The sequence below is a fragment of the Mesoplodon densirostris genome, chromosome 8 (assembly GCF_025265405.1).
Source record: "Mesoplodon densirostris isolate mMesDen1 chromosome 8, mMesDen1 primary haplotype, whole genome shotgun sequence".
Lineage (NCBI taxonomy): Eukaryota > Metazoa > Chordata > Mammalia > Artiodactyla > Ziphiidae > Mesoplodon > Mesoplodon densirostris.
This window is the reverse complement of record NC_082668.1, coordinates 9,428,668-9,449,138: the sequence shown is the minus strand read 5'-3', so window position 1 is coordinate 9,449,138 and position 20,471 is coordinate 9,428,668. Positions and strand designations below refer to the sequence as shown.

Here is a 20,471-nt window from a genome sequence, read left to right as displayed (position 1 = left end):
ATAAGAGAAAAGAAGCCTGTTGGAATCAACATAGTTCTCCTTTTGTGAGGAGGAGCCTTTGATGGGATGACTTAGGGGTCGAGATGGGGCTGGCTGTGCTCTAGTGACACCCGGGTGGCCGTGTGGCTGGAGAGAAGAACCCTGATGAACATTAAGAAGAACCCTGATGAACACAACTTCACCCTTCTTGCTTACCTCTTGGGAGACTCTTTTTCTGTCTTTTTTTTGAACTTGAACAGCTATGTATTTTTCTCTTCCTTTCTAAAACAGAAAAGAAAATAATCTCTTATGGCTATATATATTGATCTACAAGCTTGAAATGTCAATACTTTTTAAGTAAATTTTTTTTTCTATCTTCCCATCACTTTTGGGGAGGCAAGAAAACCAGGAGACCTATGTGAAGAAAGTACTCGGAAATGAAAAAGGATTGAATAAAGAAGTAATAGAGATATACTAAATTATATTAAAATATATCATTTTCTAATTAATAACCAGTTTTTTCAAGACTAGAAGAAAATATATAGAGAGATTGTTATAAGCCATAGATATAAAAGATCTTCTTAGCCAAAGAAGGAAGGTGCTTAGCCAAGGACCCAAATTGTAAAGGCAAAAGATGAACAAATTTGACTGCTTAAAAATTTTAAATGCCCATACGTCAAAAAACATCCACACAATATTAAAACAAAAAAGGGGAAAACTGCAATATATGTAACGTTAGGGGGTTACTGTCCTTAATAGATAAAGCAAAAGATGAATAGTACACTAGGAAAGTGGGCAAAAAGCATAAATTGGAAGTGCTAAAAGAGGAAATACACGACACATTTATTTTAAAAGTGTCTTTTTTAAAGTTTTTTTTTTGATGTGGACCATTTTTTTAACATCTTTTTCAATTTGTTACAATATTGCTTCTGTTTTATGTTTTAGGGTTTTTTTTGGCCCCGAGGCATGTGGGATCTTAGCTCCCCGACAAGGGATTGAACCTGCACCCCCTGCACTGGAAAGTGAAGTCTTAACCACTCGACTGCCAGGGACATCGCTAAAAAGCATCTTCAGACCACCAATAATCCCTTGAAAATGTATTGTTTAGTTTTAATTATACCCAAACTTTTAAAAAGTTTTATCATGTCTGGGTTGATGAGGATGTAGTTAATGAACACTCGTGTGTTATTAAAGGAAATGTAAACAAATACATTTTCTGGAGAACAGTTTGGTAACAAATATGAAATTTAAGATATATAGACTCTAACCAAGTAATCTCGCATTTAGAAATTAATTCTGAGGAAATTACTGGACACGTGTGCAAAGATACCAACACACACAATATGATTTCTATTTTCAGATAACAACTGGATATAGCCTAACTTACTACCAATAGGTTATTATTGAAACAAATTGTTAATCACACAATAATGAAAAAGGTGTTTAAAAGTGTTTATAGGATGGACTAGGTAGTATGAGCATGTATATATATACATAAAGAATGTATACACATAAAGATACATATATATGGGAATGTATGTGTTTTTGTAAGATATAAAAATAAGGTGGGGGAAGGAGATTAAATAGGTATTTAAATTCCTGATTAATAACATTCTGTACCGTTTGCAGATTTTATGAGGAACATTGTATCGGGCAGGGCAGGAGAGGCTGTGCTGCAGTACAAGCAAAACCAAATCTTGGTGGCTTAACATACAACAGTGTATTTCTCTGTCATGCAGAGTTCTCTGCAGGATGCAGACGGGGTCTCCAGGGCAGCTGTCCGCTGTGAGTGGTGCTGAGATCCACACTGCTTGGCCTTTTGTGACCTCCCTCTTCCACACACTTCTATAATCGGGGGAAGAAGGTGTGAAGAGCTAAGCAGTATCTTGTGCGTTTTGACTCAGGAGTGACACCCATCTCACCAGCTCCTTGGTCAGAACTAGTCTCATGGCCCTGTCTCCTGCGAGGAGCTGGGAAATGCAGCTTTCCAAGTGTCTGGGAAGAGGGGAGGAGAACCGGAAAGAGTGGAGAGCGGTAGTACCACCCACCACACAGTGTGCAGGGCTGGTTGTTCCTCTTTCTCCGTTCTTCCCTTTTCCTTAGTAGTAAAGCTGCTGATTTTGAGCTGGATACTTGTCCTTCTAAAATAAAGACTGCACTACCAAGCCTCCTTTGCAGTCAGGTGTGACCATGTAACTAGTCCTGGCAATGAAATGGTAACAATTACTAAATGCAACATACAGAGGGTGTCCTTGGGAGAGGAGGCATGCCTCTCCTTGACCTTGCCTCTTTCCTTTGGATGGAATGCACACTGGCTGGCTGGACCCCAGTGAAGGGGATGCTGCATGCTGAGGATGAGGGAGCAACAGCCAGAATGAGCTGCGTATGGCACGAGCCCTGACCACCTACTTCTGTACGAGAGAGAACTAAGCGCTCTAATTTCAGCCACTATTTTTGGGGGGATGATGCGGTTTTCTGTCACACACAGCAAGCTAATTCCAAAGGCTACAGCATATTGCTTTTATAGTATGAAAAAATTTCTATGTTGAAAAAAGCACACATCTGTAAAAAAGCACACATCTTTTTCTGGTTAGATGTCTTTTGTAGCCCAAAGGGCATAAAAACCAATAAAAATAATATCAAACCCACCCTAATAGAGACCAAATAAGTTCTTTACACTTATGTTTTTCCCCAGGAGATTCTGCCAAAGGCAGTTTGCTTCCCTTATCCATGGGATCTAGAAGGTATGAGAAAGAAACTGATTTTTAAATAAGCAATCTTGAAAAACCATATGATCATCTCAATAGATGCGGAGAAAGCTTTTGACAAAATTCAACACCCATTTATGATAAAAACCCTGCTGAAAGTAGGCATAGAGGGAACTTTCCTCAACATAATAAAGGCCATATATGACAAACCCACAGCCAACATTGTCCTCAATGGTGAAAAACTGAAACCATTTCCGCTAAGACCAGGAACAAGACAAGGCTGCCCACTCTCACCATTCTTATTCAACCTAGTTTTGGAAGTTTTAGCCACAGCAATCAGAGAAGAAAAGGAAATAAAAGGAATCCAAATTGGAAAAGAAGAAGTAAAGCTGTCACTGTTTGCAGACGACATGATACTATACATAGAGAATCCTAAAGATGTTACCAGAAAACTACTAGAGCTAATCAATGAATTTGGTAAAGTAGCAGGATACAAAATTAATGCACAGAAATCTCTGGCATTCCTGTACACTAATGATGAAAAATCTGAAAATGAAATCGAGAAAACACTCCCATTTACCATTTCAATATAAAGAATAAAATATCTAGGAATAAACCCACCTAAGGAGACAAAAGACCTGTATGCAGAAAATTATAAGACACTGATGAAAGAAATTAAAGATGATACAAATAGATGGAGAGATATACCATGCTCCTGGATTGGAAGAATCAATATTGTGAAAATGACTCTACTACCCAAAGCAATCTACAGATTCAATGCAATCCCTATCAAACTACCAATGGCATTTTTCACAGAACTAGAATAAAAAATTTCAAAATTTATTTGGAAAAACAAAAGACCCCGAATAGCCAAAGCAATCTTGAGAACGAAAAACGGAGCTGGAGGAATCAGGCTCCCTGACTTCAGACTATACTACAAAGCTACAGTAATCAAGACAGTGTGGTACTGGCACAAAAACAGAAAGATAGATCAATGGAACAGGATAGAAAGCCCAGAGATAAACCCACGCACATATGGTCAACTTATCTTTGATAAAGGAGGCAGGAATGTACAGTGGAGAAAGGACAGCCTCTTCAATAAGTGGTGCTGGGAAAACTGGACAGGGACATGTAAAAGTATGAGATTAGATCATTCCCTAACACCATACACAAAAATAAGCTCAAAATGGATTAAAGACTTAAATGTAAGGCCAGAAACTATCAAACTCTTAGAGGAAAACATAGGCAGAACACTCTATGACATAAATCACAGCAAGATCCTTTTGGACCCACCTCCTAGAGAAATGGAAATAAAAACAAAGATAAACAAATGGGACCTAATGAAACTTCAAAGCTTTTGCACAGCAAAGGAAACCATAAACAAGACCAAAAGACAACCCTCAGAATGGGAGAAAATATTTGCAAATGAAGCAACTGACAAAGGATTAATCTCCAAAATTTATAAACAGCTCATGCAGCTCAATAGCAAAAAAACAAACAACCCAATCCAAAATGGGCAGAAGACTTAAATAGGCATTTCTCTAAAGAAGATATACAGACTGCCAACAAACACATGAAAGAATGCTCAACATCATTAATTATTAGAGAAATGCAAATCAAAACTACAATGAGATATCATCTCACACCAGTCAGAATGGCCATCATCAAGAAATCTAGAAACAATAAATGCTGGAGAGGGTGTGGAGAAAAGGGAACACTCTTGCACTGCTGGTGGGAATGTGAATTGGTACAGCCGCTATGGAGAACAGTATGGAGGTTCCTTAAAAAACTAAAAATAGAACTACCATATGACCCAGCAATCCCACTACTAGGCATATACCCTGAGAAAACCATAATTCAAAAAGAGACATGTACCAAAATGTTCATTGCAGCTCTATTCACAATAGCCCGGAGCTGGAAACAACCTAAGTGTCCATCATCGGATGAATGGATAAAGAAGATGTGGCACATATATACAATGGAATATTACTCAGCCATAAAAAGAAACGAAACTGAGCTATTTGTAATGAGGTGGATAGACCTAGAGTGTGTCATACAGAGTGAAGTAAGTCAGAAAGAGAAAGACAAATACCGTATGCTAACACATATATATGGAATTAAAAAAAAATGTCATGAAGAACCTAGGGGTAAAATGGGAATAAAGACACAGGCCTACTTGAGAATGGACTTGAGAATATGGGGAGGGGGAAGGGTAAGCTGTGACAAAGCGAAAGAGAGGCATGGACATATATACACTACCAAACGTAAGGTAGATAGATAGTGGGAAGCAGCCGCAGAGCACAGGGAGATCAGCTCGGTGCTTTGTGACCGCCTGGAGGGGTGGGATGGGGAGGGTGGGAGGGAGGGAGATGCAAGAGGGAAGGGATGTGGGAACAGATGTATATGTATGACTGATTCACTTTGTTATAAAGCAGAAACTAATAAAAAAAAAAAAACCAATTACCATGAAATGTGGATGTGATCCAGTTGTGGACTTAGCCTGTGGATGTGGCTATTGAGAAAATGAGCATATCAATGGACCATTTATCTTGGATAACTGCTGTTTAATCTATTAAATGTTCAGTATAAACTATTTTGTTAACTGTAGTAGAAGTGATTATAAATCATTGTTATGTGTGATTATTACTGAAATATAAAAACTTTAAAATTTTCAAAAAAAATAATAAATAAATAAATAAATAAATAAGCAATCTTTATGTTTTGTGACCACATTCATTTCAGACAATACTGAGTTGGTAAAGCTTTGACAGTATTATTTCTATCCCTTTCATTATAAAGGAGAATGATGGTTCCTGAAGAGGGTTCTAGGGACCAAGATGCTAGTCCTGTGCCAGCCAGCCTTTATCCACAGGATCTTGGGAAAACCCATTCATCCTTTACATCTCAAGTTTGAATAAATCATTCAACTTTCTCCAAAGGTGGTTGTGAAAATAAAATATATTATTCAGGATAAAATTAGAAATATACATTGTATGAGTCAGAGTAATGCAGGAAAAACTTGTTAAAAATGATAGTTTGTATTTTAGGGCTTCCCTGGTGGCGCAGTGGTTGAGAGTCCGCCTGCCGATGCAGGGGACACGGGTTCGTGCCCTGGTCTGGGAAGATCCCACATGCCGCGGAGCGGCTGGGCCCGTGAGCCATGGCCGTTGAGCCTGCGCGTCTGGAGCCTGTGCTCCACAACGGGAGAGGCCACAACAGTGAGAGGCCCGCGTACAGCAAAAAAACCCCCAAAAAACAAAACAAAACAAAAAAACTGATAGTTTGTATTTTAATACGGTCAAATGCAATTCATTCTTTTCTGACAATAATTAGATATTTGTCATTTCAAAGTCACATTTGTTCTGTGGGAGTTCTGTGAAGATGTGACACAGTGACTGAATTACCAGCAAACAGAATGCTCTGCTTTTTTCTTCTTTCCAAGGATAACAGTTACAACGTGAGTAACGGTAGCCATGGTGAGGACTGAATTAACATGCACCATTTTTCCAGCGTACGCCCACAACAATGTCAGATGGTCGTGCTCAGTCATAGTATTACATTTGTGTTTATGATGAGCTGTTCTCATCTCAATTTTCACAGAAAGGTCATGTGAGAAACATGGAGATTGGAATCTTAGGAAAAACCTGGATGGCTTGGCACTGCAATAAAGTACCATGAATATACTTAGAGCATGAACACTTGGCAGTGGTACGTTGCCCCAAAATTGGTTCTTGGGGGTGAAAACAACTTACTCCTTTTATATATAAAGCACAAATAAATATATCCGGTACAGAAATGGATACATAATATACTTGTGGTATTGAAATATCCTGGGGGGTAGGGTTCATGATTAGAAAAAAATATCTAAATGGGCTCCCTGGAGCAGTGATCATGAAAAAATGGCTGAGAAACTCTGACTCAGAGTAAAACAGCTCTAAGTTTGGGTTCCTGATGACCATACTGAGAGACTTGCAATCCCCCACCTTTACCGTGGGTGAGTCTTGGTGGTGTGCTGGGTGGCTCCTGGGGTCTCTTTCCTTCATCCATCTCTGAAGTGTCATCACTGACCTCTGAAAAAAGAAACAACATTCATCTTATATCTCAGTAAATGCCCTCTGGAAAGTCCATGCGGAATCTCCCAGAGACCCAGGAAAGACCTTGCACACTCTGGAGCTGAAGGCTGGAGGTTCCAGTCCTGATGAGACCCTGTGACTACCTCCTGAGAATAATTCTACCGGTGGTCCTGTCTGCCACTCAGCGGAGGAGCACAGCAAGGCTGGTCAGCAGTGGTTCCTCCAGTAATGGAATGTCCAGTGGGGGGCAGTCATCTGAGCCCCTGGACCAGAGGTTTCGAGGAGCCCCGGCAACACTTTCAGGAGATCTTCAAGGTCAGAATTGTTTTTATAATTAGATGTTCTTTGCCTTTTTTTTGCTATGTTGACTTTTGCACAGATGACGCAAGAGCCAAGGCAGGTAAAAATGCTGGTGCTTCAGTACACATCAAAGCAATGTCCCCAAACCTTAGAAGGTGGCATTGCATTCTTCACTACCACTTACTCAACATGGAAAAAAAAAAGCCAGTTTCATTTAAGAATGTTCTTGATGAAACGGTTAAAATTATTAATTTAATTAAATTTCTACCCTTAAGGACACATCTTTTTAATAGCATATGTAAAGAACTGGGTAGAACATGTAAAGCAGTTTGCTGCATCTTAAAGTACCATGTTGTCTCAAGACTAACACTCAAGTGATTGCTGGAGCTGAAAGCTCACTGTACAATTAAGTGAACCAAAATTTTCTAATTGTTTATGATATTATAAAATCTGGCATGAGTAGGAGATCCCCTCAAAACACAAGATAGCATAAGACATTTTATTACAACAGAGTATATGGTCTCAGACTCTATGTTACAACTAACCTTTAAGAAACTATCCCTTGTTGAGTTTTGGTGTAGTATCAAAAGTGAATATCCACAGATATCTCAAAAGACTGTTAAAATACTCCACCTTTTTCAGCTACAGATCTGTGTGAGGCTGGATTTTCTTCCTATGCTTCAACCAAAGCAACAGATCACAACTGACGGAATTCAGAAGCAGGGATAAGAGCCCAGCTGTCCTTGATGGTGGAGGTCGGGGAGCGGGGAATAGGTAAAGGAGATTAAGAGGTATTGGGCTGGCCAAAAAGTTTGTTTGGGTTTCCTGTAAGGTGTTAAGGAAATACCTGAACAAACTTTTTGACCAACCCAAAACAAACATCCAGTTATAAAATAAACTATGGGGATATACTATCCAGCATAAGAAATAAGGTCAATAATATTGTAATAACTTTGTATGGGGACAGATTCTTACTAGACTTATTGTGGTGATCATTTCACGGTGTATGCAAATGTCAAACCACTATATAGTGTACCTGAAATTAACATAATACTGTACATCAAACATATTTCAATTAAGAAAAAAATTTCAAAAGAACCTTTAAAAATAGAAAGCAACTGTTAACATGATATAGATTGATGCTATTAAAAATGTTCCCTCTCAGCTTTCAATATAATACAATGAAGATATATACAAAAATATTAAAGGGGGCTTCCCAGGTGGCGCAGTGGTTGAGAATCTGCCTGCTAATGCAGGGGATGCGGGTTCGAGCCCTGCTCTGGGAGGATCCCACATGCCGCGGAGCAACTAGGCCCGTGAGCCACAGCTACTGAGCCTGCGCGTCTGGAGCCTGTGCTCCGCAACAAGAGAGGCCGCGATAGTGAGAGGCCCGCGCACCGCGATGAAGAGTGGCCCCCGCTTGACACAACTAGAGAAAGCCCTCGCACAGAAACGAAGACCCAACACAGCAAAAATAAATAAATAAAGTAATAAACTCCTACCCCCAACATAAAAAAAAAAAAAAATCACCTCTGAGGTCCCACTTCGTTGTTTAAAAAAAAAAAAAAAAAAAAAAAAAAAAAAATATATATATATATATATATATATATATATATATATATATATATATATTAAGGAAGCACATGGAAAAGATAGTGAAAAAATGTTTTTTTTTTTTTTTTAAGAATCCAGCCATCTTTCATTAAGGTAGACATTAAAGAGAGTTGCAAAAATGTACAATGATACCACTCACCTAATTTTCTTATTTGAAAAATATATTTAGTTTTCATAAAAATATGCTATTTATGGTAATAGGTAATTGGTTTTTTGTGGGCTGCAGGAGAGACCCTCCCACGCTGAGCATTCAGATGACAAATTCCATCACCAGCCTTACCCTTTGGTGCAGGCGTTTGGGCACATTTTGTCCTTCTGTTTTTTGCTCTTGTCATGACCTTTGTGTTCCTGGTTGAGTCATCCTCCCCGTGAGTCACCTGCTCCACCACTTGGAGCATCTTTTGGATTCCATGCCCAGGTAAGGCTGCCCCTGGCCAAACAGTGATTTGTGTACAGTTTTCACTGGGGTCCCAGTGGCCCTCCCCCACCCCCGACAATGACCTCCTTCTCACACTCCCAGTCCCCTCACTTTAAGATCTCTATACCCGGTTGCCTCGCTTTTCTCCTGCTATTTCTCTGTAATTATATATTTTTTCTTGTGTACACCTTTCTTTCCCCCTCCCCCGCCCCCAAACTCACCATCTGCTCTCACTCTCTGTGCAACCTTTTAAAATCAATCAGATAAATTTGGGGGAATCCCAGAGCCCTGGGGCTGATTTCCTGTTTCCTGCCTTGAGACCCCTGCTGCCAGAAAGTGTTACAAGCAAGTAAACATGGCCACATGGTCTGTTTCAGCAGAGGAGGAGTCTTGTAAAGCACTTTTCCAGGTTCCCTAGGGCCTGTGTGTGATACAGGAGACAGGAGAGATCCAGGGGTCCCTAAGTGCCTCTAGTAGGGAAAGTGGAAGGTATCAAAGCATTGAGGGGCAGCAACCCTGCCATGGGGAGTGAGGCTGGGACCCAGAGGACTTGCAATGCCAGGAGGCGGGGAGGGGTGGGTGTTAGCGTTAGAGTTCTCTTCTCCCTTTATTTTGCCAATGAATTTTATATTTGTATCTTTGGACCAGATTTTTTATTGAGTGTGCCAAATTGGCATACTGTGGGGAAATTGTTTCCTTGATTTCTCAGTGCTTCTGTAAAAAGCCTGAGCCTCCTGAGACACAAAAGTGTATACAGGGCTTCCCTGGTGGCGCAGTGGTTGAGAGTCCGCCTGCCGATGCAGGGGACACGGGTTCGTGCCCCGGTCCGGGAAGATCCCACGTGCCGTGGAGCGGCTGGGCCCGTGAGCCATGGCCGCTGAGCCTGCGCGTCTGGAGCCTGTGCTCTGCAACGGGAGAGGCCACAGCAGTGAGAGGCCCGCGTACCACAAAAAAAAAAAAAAAAGTGTATACAGTATAAAAATAGGGGATGTTTGCTTTTACTTCCTCTAGAATCGTTTCACTTTTCATATACCATAGAAAATAAATCTGTAGCTAGTTAATTGCTGTTTAATCCAAAGAGGTAATAAAACATCTCATCTCCTGACATGGCCAAAGGGTTTCAGCCAGGGCTAGGTTCCTAGGTTAAGTGCCAAAGTACCAGGGATACTGGAGCACTCTATTCCTAGGTGTTTACATGTCAAAGGGGATGAAGCCCAGAACTTGGAGACATCTTTAGTAAAAGCTGAAGACACCCGGGGTTTCTCTGCCTCTTGGAAAGAGGCATTTAAATTCTCCCAAATTAGGGTGAGGATCTGGATCTTTTCAATCTTATTGCAAAGCAGCAAAAAAATTTTTTTTCTCTTTTCAGGAGGAGAGGATGGCTGTCCTAGTCCTGTATATAAACAGGGCAGAAAACCCATCATTCTTTCTCCTGTGTCTATAGGGTATAATCTGCCACTCACACAGAAAGATTTCATCAGCTCTCTTCTCAAGCCTGTGGTTCTGCGTGTGGGGGAAAAATGCTGCCGTGTTGAGCTGGTTGTGAACAACAGTAAAGAATTCTTTTCCCTGACCCAAGTGCTTTGTGTTTCTGCAATATTCATATATATAAAGACCATCACTCTGCAGGAGGGGGTAACATCTCAGAGCCTCACAGTACTTGACGAAGCACATACCTGGCACACGTGCATAGAAGGTTAGCACAAATCTAGAAACGAGCAGGTCAAAAATTGAATTCTAAAAATTTCCTCCCAATATATTTGCATCCTTTCTCAGCAACGGCATCACCATTCACCCAGCCATTTAAGCCAGAAATGGAAGAGCAAGCCTTGATTTCTCTCTCTCATCCTCAACTTCCAATGTACCAAGTCTTATCAACTCTACCTTCAACTGATCTTGAATAGACCCTCTTCTTCTATCTCCACTGCCAGATCTGAATCCAGGCTACTATCAACTCCCATGGCACCTGCCCCCGCAAGGGGTTGCCCTGTTTCCATTCTTTTCTTTTTTTTTTTTTAATTTTACAAATTTAATCAGTTATACATATACATATGTTCCCATATCCCCTCCCTTTTGCGTCTCCCTCCCACCCTCCCTATCCCACCCCTCCAGGCGGTCACAAAGAACCGAGCTGATCTCCCTGTGCTATGCGGCTGCTTCCCACTAGCTATCTACCTTACATTTGGTAGTGTATATATGTCCATGCCGCTCTTTCACTTTGTCACAGCTTACCCTTCCCCCTCCCCATATCCTCAAGTCCATGCTCTAGTAGGTCTGTGTCTTTATTCCTGTCTTACCCCTATGTTCTTGATGACATTTTTTCTTAAATTCCATATATATGTGTCAGCATACAGTATTTGTCTTTCTCTTTCTGACTTACTTCACTCTGTATGACAGACTCTAGGTCCATCCACCTCATTACAAATAGCTCAATTTCATTTCTTTTTATGGCTGAGTAATATTCCATTGTATATATGTGCCACATCTTCTTTATCCATTCATCCGATGATGGACACTTAGGTTGTTTCCATCTCCGGGCTATTGTAAATAGGGCTGCTATGAACATTTTGGTACATGTCTCTTTTTGAATTATGGTTTTCTCAGGGTATATGCCCAGTAGTGGGATTGCTGGGTCATATGGTAGTTCTATTTGTAGTTTTTTAAGGAACCTCCATACTGTTCTCCATAGTGGCTGTACCAATTCACATTCCCACCAGCAGTGCAAGAGTGTTCCCTTTTTTCCACACCCTCTCCAGCATTTATTGTTTCTAGATTTTTTGATGATGGCCATTCTGACTGGTGTGAGATGATATCTCATTGTAGTTTTGATTTGCATTTCTCTAATGAGTAAAGATGTTGAGCATCCTTTCATGTGTTTGTTGGCTGTCTGTATATCTTCTGTGGAGAAATGTCTATTTAGGTCTTCTGCCCATTTTTGGATTGGGTTGTTTGTTTTTTTGCTATTGAGCTGCATGAGCTGCTTATAAATTTTGGAGATTAATCCTTTGTCAGTTGCTTCATTTGCAAATATTTTCTCCCATTCTGAGGGTTGTCTTTTCGTCTTGATTATGGTTTCCTTTGCTGTGCAAAAGCTTTGAAGTTTCATTAGGTCCCATGTGTTTATTTTTGTCTTTATTTCCATTTCTCTAGGAGGTGGGTCAAAAAGGATCTTGCTGTGATTTATGTCATAGAGTGTTCTGCCTATGTTTTCCTCTAGGAGTTTGATAGTGTCTGGCCTTACATTTAGGTCTTTAATCCATTTTGAGCTAATTTTTGTGTATGGTGTTAGGGAGTGATCTAATATCATACTTTTACATGTCCCTGTCCAGTTTTCCCAGCACCACTTATTGAAGAGACTGTCCTTTCTCCACTGTACATTCCTGCCTCCTTTATCAAAGATAAGGTGACCATATGTCCGTGGGTTTATCTCTGGGCTTTCTATCCTGTTCCATTGATCTTTCTTTCTGTTTTTGTGCCAGTACCATACTGTCTTGATTACTGTAGCTTTGTAGTACAGTCTGAAGTCAGGGAGCCTGATTCCTCCAGCTCCATTTTTCGTTCTCAAGATTGCTTTGGCTATTCGCGGTCTTTTGTGTTTCCATACAAATTGTGAAATTTTTTGTTCTAGTTCTGTGAAAAATGCCATTGGTAGTTTGATAGGTATTGCATTGAATCTGTAGATTGCTTTGGGTAGTAGAGTCATTTTCACATTGTTGATTCTTCCAATCCAAGAACATGGTACATCTCTCCATCTATTTGTATCATCTTTAATTTCTTTCATCAGTGTCTTATAATTTTCTGCATACAGGTCTTTTGTCTCCTTAGGTAGGTTTATTCCTAGATATTTTATTCTTTTTGTTGCAATGGTAAATGGGAGTGTTTCCTTGATTTCACTTTCAGATTTTTCATCATTAGTATATAGGAATGCCAGAGATTTCTGTGCATTAATTTTGTATCCTGCAACTTTACCAAATTCATTGATTAGCTCTAGTAGTTTTCTGGTAGCATCTTTAGGATTCTCTATGTATAGTATCATGTCATCTGCAAACAGTGACAGCTTTACTTCTTCTTTTCCCATTTGGATTCCTTTTATTTCCTTTTCTTCTCTGATTGCTGTGGCTAAAACTTCCAAAACTATGTTGAATAAGAGTGGTGAGAGTGGGCAACCTTGTCTTGTTCCTGATCTTAGTGGAAATGGTTTCAGTTTTTCACCATTGAGGACGATGCTGGCTGTGGGTTTGTCATATATGGCCTTTATTATGTTGAGGAAAGTTCCCTCTATGCCTACTTTCTGGAGGGTTTTTATCATAAATGGGTGTTGAATTTTGTCAAAAGCTTTCTCTGCATCTATTGAGATGATCATATGGTTTTTCTCCTTCAACTTGTTAATATGGTGTATCACATTGATTGATTTGCGTATATTGAAGAATCCTTGCATTCCTGGAATAAACCCCACTTGATCATGGTGTATGATCCTTTTAATGTGCTGTTGGATTCTGTTTGCTAGTATTTTGTTGAGGACTTTTGCATCTATGTTCATCAGTGATATTGGCCTGTAGTTTTCTTTCTTTGTGACATCCTTGTCTGGTTTTGGTATCAAGGTGATGGTGGCCTCGTAGAATGAGTTTGGGAGTGTTCCTCCCTCTGCTATATTTTGGAAGAGTTTGAGAAGGATAGGTGTTAGCTCTTCTCTAAATGCTTGATAGAATTCGCCTGTGAAGCCATCTGGTCCTGGGCTTTTGTTTGTTGGAAGATTTTTAATCACAGTTTCAATTTCAGTGCTTGTGATTGGTCTGTTCATATTTTCTATTTCTTCCTGATTCAGTCTTGGCAGGTTGTGCATTTCTAAGAATTTGTCCATTTCTTCCAGGTTGTCCATTTTATTGGCATAGAGTTGCTTATAGTAATCTCTCATGATCTTTTGTATTTCTGCAGTGTCAGTTGTTACTTCTCCTTTTTCATTTCTAATTCTATTGATTTGAGTCTTCTCCCTTTTTTTCTTGATGAGTCTGGCTAATGGTTTATCAATTTTGTTTATCTTCTCAAAGAACCAGCTTTTAGTTTTATTGATCTTTGCTATCGTTTCCCTCATTTCTTTTTCATTTATTTCTGATCTGATCTTTATGATTTCTTTCCTTCTGCTAACTTTGGGATGTTTTTGTTCTTCTTTCTCTAATTGCTTTAGGTGCAAGGTTAGGTTGTTTATTCGAGATATTTCCTGTTTCTTAAGGTGGGATTGTATTGCCATAAACTTCCCTCTTAGAACTGCTTTTGCTGCATCCCATAGGTTTTGGGTCGTCGTGTCTCCATTGTCATTTGTTTCTAGGTATTTTTTAATTTCCTCTTTGATTTCTTCAGTGATCACTTCGTTATTAAGTAGTGTATTGTTTAGCCTCCATGTGTTTGTATGTTTTACAGCTCTTTTCCTGTAATTGATATCTAGTCTCATAGCATTGTGGTTGGAAAAGATACTTGATACAATTTCAATTTTCTTAAATTTACCAAGGCTTGATTTGTGACCCAAGATATGATCTATCCTGGAGAATGTTCCATGAGCACTTGAGAAAAATGTGTATTCTGTTGTTTTTGGATGGAATGTCCTATAAATATCAATTAAGTCCATCTTGTTTAATGTATCATTTAAAGCTTGTGTTTCCTTATTTATTTTCATTTTGGATGACCTGTCCATTGGTGAAAGTGGGGTGTTAAAGTCCCCTACTATGATTGTGTTACTGTCGATTTCTCCTTTTATGGCTGTTAATATTTCCCTTATGTATTGAGGTGCTCCTATGTTTGGTGCATAAATATTTACAATTGTTATATCTTCTTCTTGGATTGATCCCTTGATCATTATGTAGTGTCCTTCTTTGTCTCTTCTAGTAGTCTTTATTTTAAAGTCTATTTTGTCTGATATGAGAATTGCTACTCCAGCTTTCTTTTGGTTTCCATTTGCATGGAATATCTTTTTCCATCCCCTTACTTTCAGTCTGTATGTATCTCTAGGTCTGAAGTGGGTCTCTTGTAGACAGCATATATATGGGTCTTGTTTTTGTATCCATTCAGCCAGTCTGTGTCTTTTGGTGGGAGCATTTAGTCCATTTACATTTAAGGTAATTATTGATATGTATGTTCCTATTCCCATTTTCTTAATTGTTTTGGGTTCGTTATTGTAGTTCTTTTCCTTCTGTTGTGTTTCTTGCCTAGAGAAGTTCCTTTAGCATTTGTTGTAAAGCTGGTTTGGTGGTGCTGAACTCTCTCAGCTTTTGCTTGTCTGTAAAGGTTTTAATTTCTCCATCAAATCTGAATGAGATCCTTGCTGGGTAGAGTAATCTTGGTTGCAGGTTTTTCTCCTTCATCACTTTAAGTATGTCCTGCCACTCCCTTCTGGCTTGTAGAGTTTCTGCTGAGAGATCAGCTGTTATCCTGATGGGGATTCCCTTGTGTGTTATTTGTTGTTTTTGCCTTGCTGCTTTTAATATGATTTCTTTGTGTTTAATTTTTGACAGTTTGATTAATATGTGTCTTGGTGTATTTCTCCTTGGATTTATTCTGTATGGGACTCTCTGTGCCTCCTGGACTTGATTAACTATTTCCTTTCCCATATTAGGGAAGTTTTCAACTATAATCTCTTCAAATATTTTCTCAGTCCCTTTCTTTTTCTCTTCTTCTTCTGGAACCCCTATAATTCGAATGTTGGTGCGTTTAATGTTGTCCCAGAGGTCTCTGAGACTGTCCTCTGTTCTTTTCATTCTTTTTTCTTTATTTTGCTCTGCAGCAGTTATTTCCACTATTTTATCTTCCACCTCACTTATCCGTTCTTCTGCCTCAGTTATTCTGCTATTGATCCCATCTAGAGTATTTTTTATTTCATTTATTGTGTTTTTAATCGATGCTTGATTCGTCTTTAGTTCTTCTAGGTCCTTGTTAACTGTTTCTTGCATTTTGTCTATTCTATTTCCAAGATTTTGGATCATCTTTACCATCATTATTCTGAATTCTTTGTCAGATAGACTGCCTATTACCTCTTCATTTGTTAGGTCTGGTGGGTTTTTATCTTGCTCCTTCTCCTGCTGTGTGTTTTTCTGTCTTCTCATTTTGCTTATGTTACTGTGTTTGGGGTCTCCTCTTTGCAGGCTGCAGGTTCGTAGTTCCCGTTGTTTTTGGTGTCTGTCCCCAGTGGCTAAGGTTGGTTTAGTGGGTTGTGTAGGCTTCTTGGTGGAGGGGACTACTGCCTGTGTTCTGGTGGATGAGGCTGGATCTTGTCTTTCTGGTGGGCAGGTCCACGTCTGGTGGTGTGTTTTGGGGTGTTTGCGGACTTTTTATGATTTGAGGCAGCCTCTCTGCTAATGGGTGGTGGTGTGTTCCTGTCTTGCTAGTTGTTTGGCATAGGGTGTCCAGCACTGTAGCTTGCTGGTCGTTGAGTGAAGCTGGGTGCTGGTGTTGAGATGGAGATCTCTGGAAGATTTTCGCCGTTTGATATTATGTGGAGCTGGGAGGTCTCTTGTGGACCAGTGTCCTGAAGTTGGCTCTCCCACCTCAGAGGCACAGCACTGACTCCTGGCTCCTCAATTTGGGATGATTTGTTGTCTATTCATGTATTCCACAGATGCAGGGTACATCAAGTTGATTGTGGAGCTTTAATCCGCTGCTTCTGAGGCTGCTGGGAGAGGTTTCCCTTTCTCTTCTTTGTTCTCACAGCTCCTGGGTCTCAGCTTTGGATTTGGCCCCGCCTCTGCGTGTAGGTCGCCGGAGGGCGTCTGTTCTTCGCTCAGACAGGACAGGGTTAAAGGAGCAGCCTCTTCGGGGACTCTGGCTCACTCAGGCCGGGCGGGAGGGAGGGGCACGGAGTGCGGGGCGAGCCTGCAGCGGCAGAGGTCGGCGTGACGTTGCACCAGCCCGAGGCGCGCCGCGCGTTCTCCCAGGGAAGCCGCCCCTGGATCCCGGGACCCCGGCAGTGGCAGGCTGCACAGGCTCCCGGAAGGGCGGTGTGGACAGTGACCTGCGCTCGCACACAGGCTTCTTGGCGGCGGCAGCAGCAGCCCCAGCGTCCCACGCCCGTCTCTGGGCTCCGCGCTTTCAGCCGCGACTCGCGCCCGTCTCTGGAGCTCCTTTACACGGCGCTCTTAATCCCCTCTCCTCGCGCACCAGGAAACCAAGAGGGAAGAAAAAGTCTCCTGCCTCTTCGGCAGCTCCAGAGTTTTCCTGGACTCCCTCCCGGCTAGCTGTGGCACATTAGCCCCCTTCAGGCTGAGTTCTCGCCGCCAGTCCCAGTCCTCTCCCTGCGCTCTGACCGAAGCCCGAGCCTCAGCTCCAGCGCCGCCCGCCCTGGCGGGGGAGCAGACAAGCCTCTCGGGCTGGTGAGTGCCGCTCGGCACCGCTCCTCTGTGCGGGAATCTCTCTGCTTTGCCCTACCCAGGTATGTGGGGAGTTTCTTGCCTTTTGGGAGGTCTGGGGTCTTCTGCCAGCGTTCAGTAGGTGTTCTGTAGGAGTTGTTGCACGTGTAGCTGTATTTCTGGTGTATCTGTCTCCATTCTTTTCTATTTCCAATTCATTCTTTATGTAACACCAATACTGGTCTCATCATTTAAAATTGGATCATGTCACTTCACTGATTAGATCTCTTCAGTGGCTCCCCATTGCATTTAGAATAAAATTCCACCTCCCACATCTTGGCCTACAAGGATGAGCTGTCTCTAGCCTCCAGCCCCCTCTTGTGCTCTCATCTTACCTCTCCGGAGGTTTTTGTTCCGGTGTCTCTTCTTTGGGGTTAACCAGATATTTCTTTTTCTCTTCTTTCCTAAAAAGAAAAGGTACAGATCATCTTTTATAGCTACAAACATTGATCTACTACCCTCCTATGTCAACAATTTTTAGCTTTTACTTTGGGTCCTCAAACCACGGTGGCCAGGAGGTCATTGGTGACCTTAGGTGATGCTGAAATTCTAAAGTGGCAGAGGAGAGAGAGAAGTGAAGAAATGGAGACAATAAGTTTAGGTAACTCATTTCTAGAAGTTTGGTTGTGAAACGGAGGGGAGAGCTGTGGAGGCTGCTGAAGTGAGATGAGGATCAAGAGAAAGTTCCTTTTATGAACTGTGATAGGCTTGGGCATTGGTTGAATGAATGTCCTTGTGAGAGGGAGATGCTGAATTCTCAGGGAAGAGAAGGGACCATGGATACTGTCAGAAGAGGTGCAAGGACTGCCTTGGAGACAAAGAAGGAACTGGAAAGGAGAGGAAAGATGCAGTTGGGGTTTGCAGGGTGGGAGCAGGAAGTGATGGAGTTCCCATCTGATTTCTTCTATGAAACAGGAGGAAAGGTCATCTGTTATGCAAAAAAGGAGGCAGTGAGGCATCAGAGGTTTGGAAAAAGTTGCTCAAGGTTTGAAACGATTGTCACAGGAAGTGGAGCTGTGACGCAGTGTAGACGGATCCTTTGTACTAGAATCATGAAGACACGGCGGGTACGCACTGCTCAGCTGTGTGCCTCTCCCCAGCAGTGCCTGATTTCAAATGCAGTGTGCAGGAAGAAGACAATAGTTTCCTCGAACATGTGCCAGAGATTTCTAGGAAGAGACAGAGAGGCAAGGCAGGTGAAGATAGCAGAAGTTTACTGAAACGATGGATCTTCAACTCTGAACTGGTAAGAAGGGTCATGAGAGAAACGCAGGTGATGGACTGGAGAAGCGAAAGGCCAGTGGGCTGGTCACCCAAATGAGACTGAAGGACAGCTGCAGAGGAAACAAATTGTAAGGAAGAAATCGGGGGGGGGGGGATTTTTGAATTCATTTTTATAGATTTGGGCTGAGAAGGAGAGATCAGGACTTGAGCAATAGTTATAGAAGGAGCAAATTTCAAGCATTAAGTGTCAAAAAAAAAAACAAACAAGGAAATCTCAAATTAACTATTGGGAAGTCGAGCCAGGTTTCAATGATGAAAAGGCCTGGGGATCACCTCTGGGTTCGGGAGGGCAAGAATGGGTGGGGAGAAAAGGTCACTGGAAACAAGCAGAAGGATTTGAGAGGTCAGAATATTGGATGGGTCTGTTATCCACATGTACCTTGAAGATGTCCAGGATGATGGCAGGACTTGAAGTGACAGAAAGACTCTAAGTCAGCCTTGAGTTCTTCCAGGGAGCAGTGGGGAATGATATGATGATAGTGATGATAGTGATGAAAAGGGAGTGAGCATTTCACTTGAATGGCTAAGCCTCAAAGGAGGGGATGGGAAACAAGGGGCCGGGTGGGGCAGTGTGTAGCAAGGGGTGGCATCCAACCTGCCTTCAGCCATGGGGTGAGTGATAGCAGAAAATATGCAGCCTTGTCTTAAGAGGAAGCAGAGTCCTCTTGGGGAACCAGCTTTCAGTTAAAGAGGGAAGTGCGACTAACCCTGTAAGAAGCTGTGTGTGTAGGAGACCTTAATGACTTCAGAACAAACAATTCTGATGGGTGCATATTTCAATGGCCCTAAATGCCTTCTCATTTCCCTATAATATTCATGAAGGCCTTAGAGGAAGACGCAGTGAATGGGAAACAAACTGTATTGGGCATGATGACTATAACCACCTAGTGGGTGCTTATGATAAGATGCAGCTCCAAATTCACCCTCCTGAGATCTTCAAGAGAAAGGCAATCCTTACCTTTCTTGCTGGGAGGTGCCCTGGATGCCTCTTGGAGCTCCTTTGGGTCACTTTGTTCAGAAGCATCATCTCTTGTCACTGACAAAAAATATATAATTCACTTTAGAACTCAGAACAGGCTGATGAGAAAGTGCTGAGGGAGATGGGTGGGAGAACCAGAGGGTGGAGAGCACGTGCAGTACAGGTCTGGGGACTCGCCAGGGTTCCCTGGCTCTGCCTTGGTTCGATCAACTTGTGATTACTGCTACCTGTGTGATTATCACAGTGAACCAGGGAACAACTGCTCCACAGAGGAGGGCTCCGTTTGAGCCCTTCAGAAAGAGAAGTACAAAGGCTCTCAGCAGCTAGCGTGCGTGGTGATCTTGAATTCTGACGGCCACAATGAGGATGAATGCTTTTGCCACATGAAAAGTACAAGCTATTGCTTAGATGTCTGTGATGTGATCTTTCTAAACTGCTGTATCTGTGATTATTTCATCTTGAGAAATAGTGAAGGAGGTTAAGTGCCTTATGTATTTCCACCTATTTGCTGTTGAAGAAAGCAGGGGTCAGCCTGTACTTGCCAGCACTTGTTAGCAACAAGAGTATACAAAATTCCTCTAGCTTTTGCTGCATGAAGAAAGACAGAAGGACTTGAAGCCATGACAGATAAAGACCCATCTCACAAAAGGCAGTCGCTTCCTCGTTTACATAAGGCTGTGAGATCTGTCTCACATTCCATCTTACATAGGAATAGCTAACTGA

The 20,471-nt window shown here is 41.6% G+C and overlaps 1 protein-coding gene across 5 annotated transcripts in view; it reads right to left on the bottom strand.

The window, feature by feature from the left end:
* Positions 1-20,471, bottom strand: part of SP110 (SP110 nuclear body protein) — a 52,600-nt gene that overhangs the window by 22,416 nt on the left and 9,713 nt on the right. For 3 of the 5 annotated variants that reach the window (XM_060107173.1, XM_060107170.1, XM_060107171.1), the window contains exons 6-10: positions 19,728-19,805; positions 17,821-17,889; positions 8,955-9,104; positions 6,671-6,757; positions 196-261 (exon numbers count right to left, since the gene is read on the bottom strand). In XM_060107173.1, coding sequence (XP_059963156.1) covers positions 196-261; positions 6,671-6,757; positions 8,955-9,104; positions 17,821-17,889; positions 19,728-19,805 — 450 coding nt within the window. The remainder of the gene's footprint in view (positions 1-195; positions 262-6,670; positions 6,758-8,954; positions 9,105-17,820; positions 17,890-19,727; positions 19,806-20,471) is intronic. The other 2 variants (XM_060107168.1, XM_060107172.1) reach the window with 2 other exon arrangements.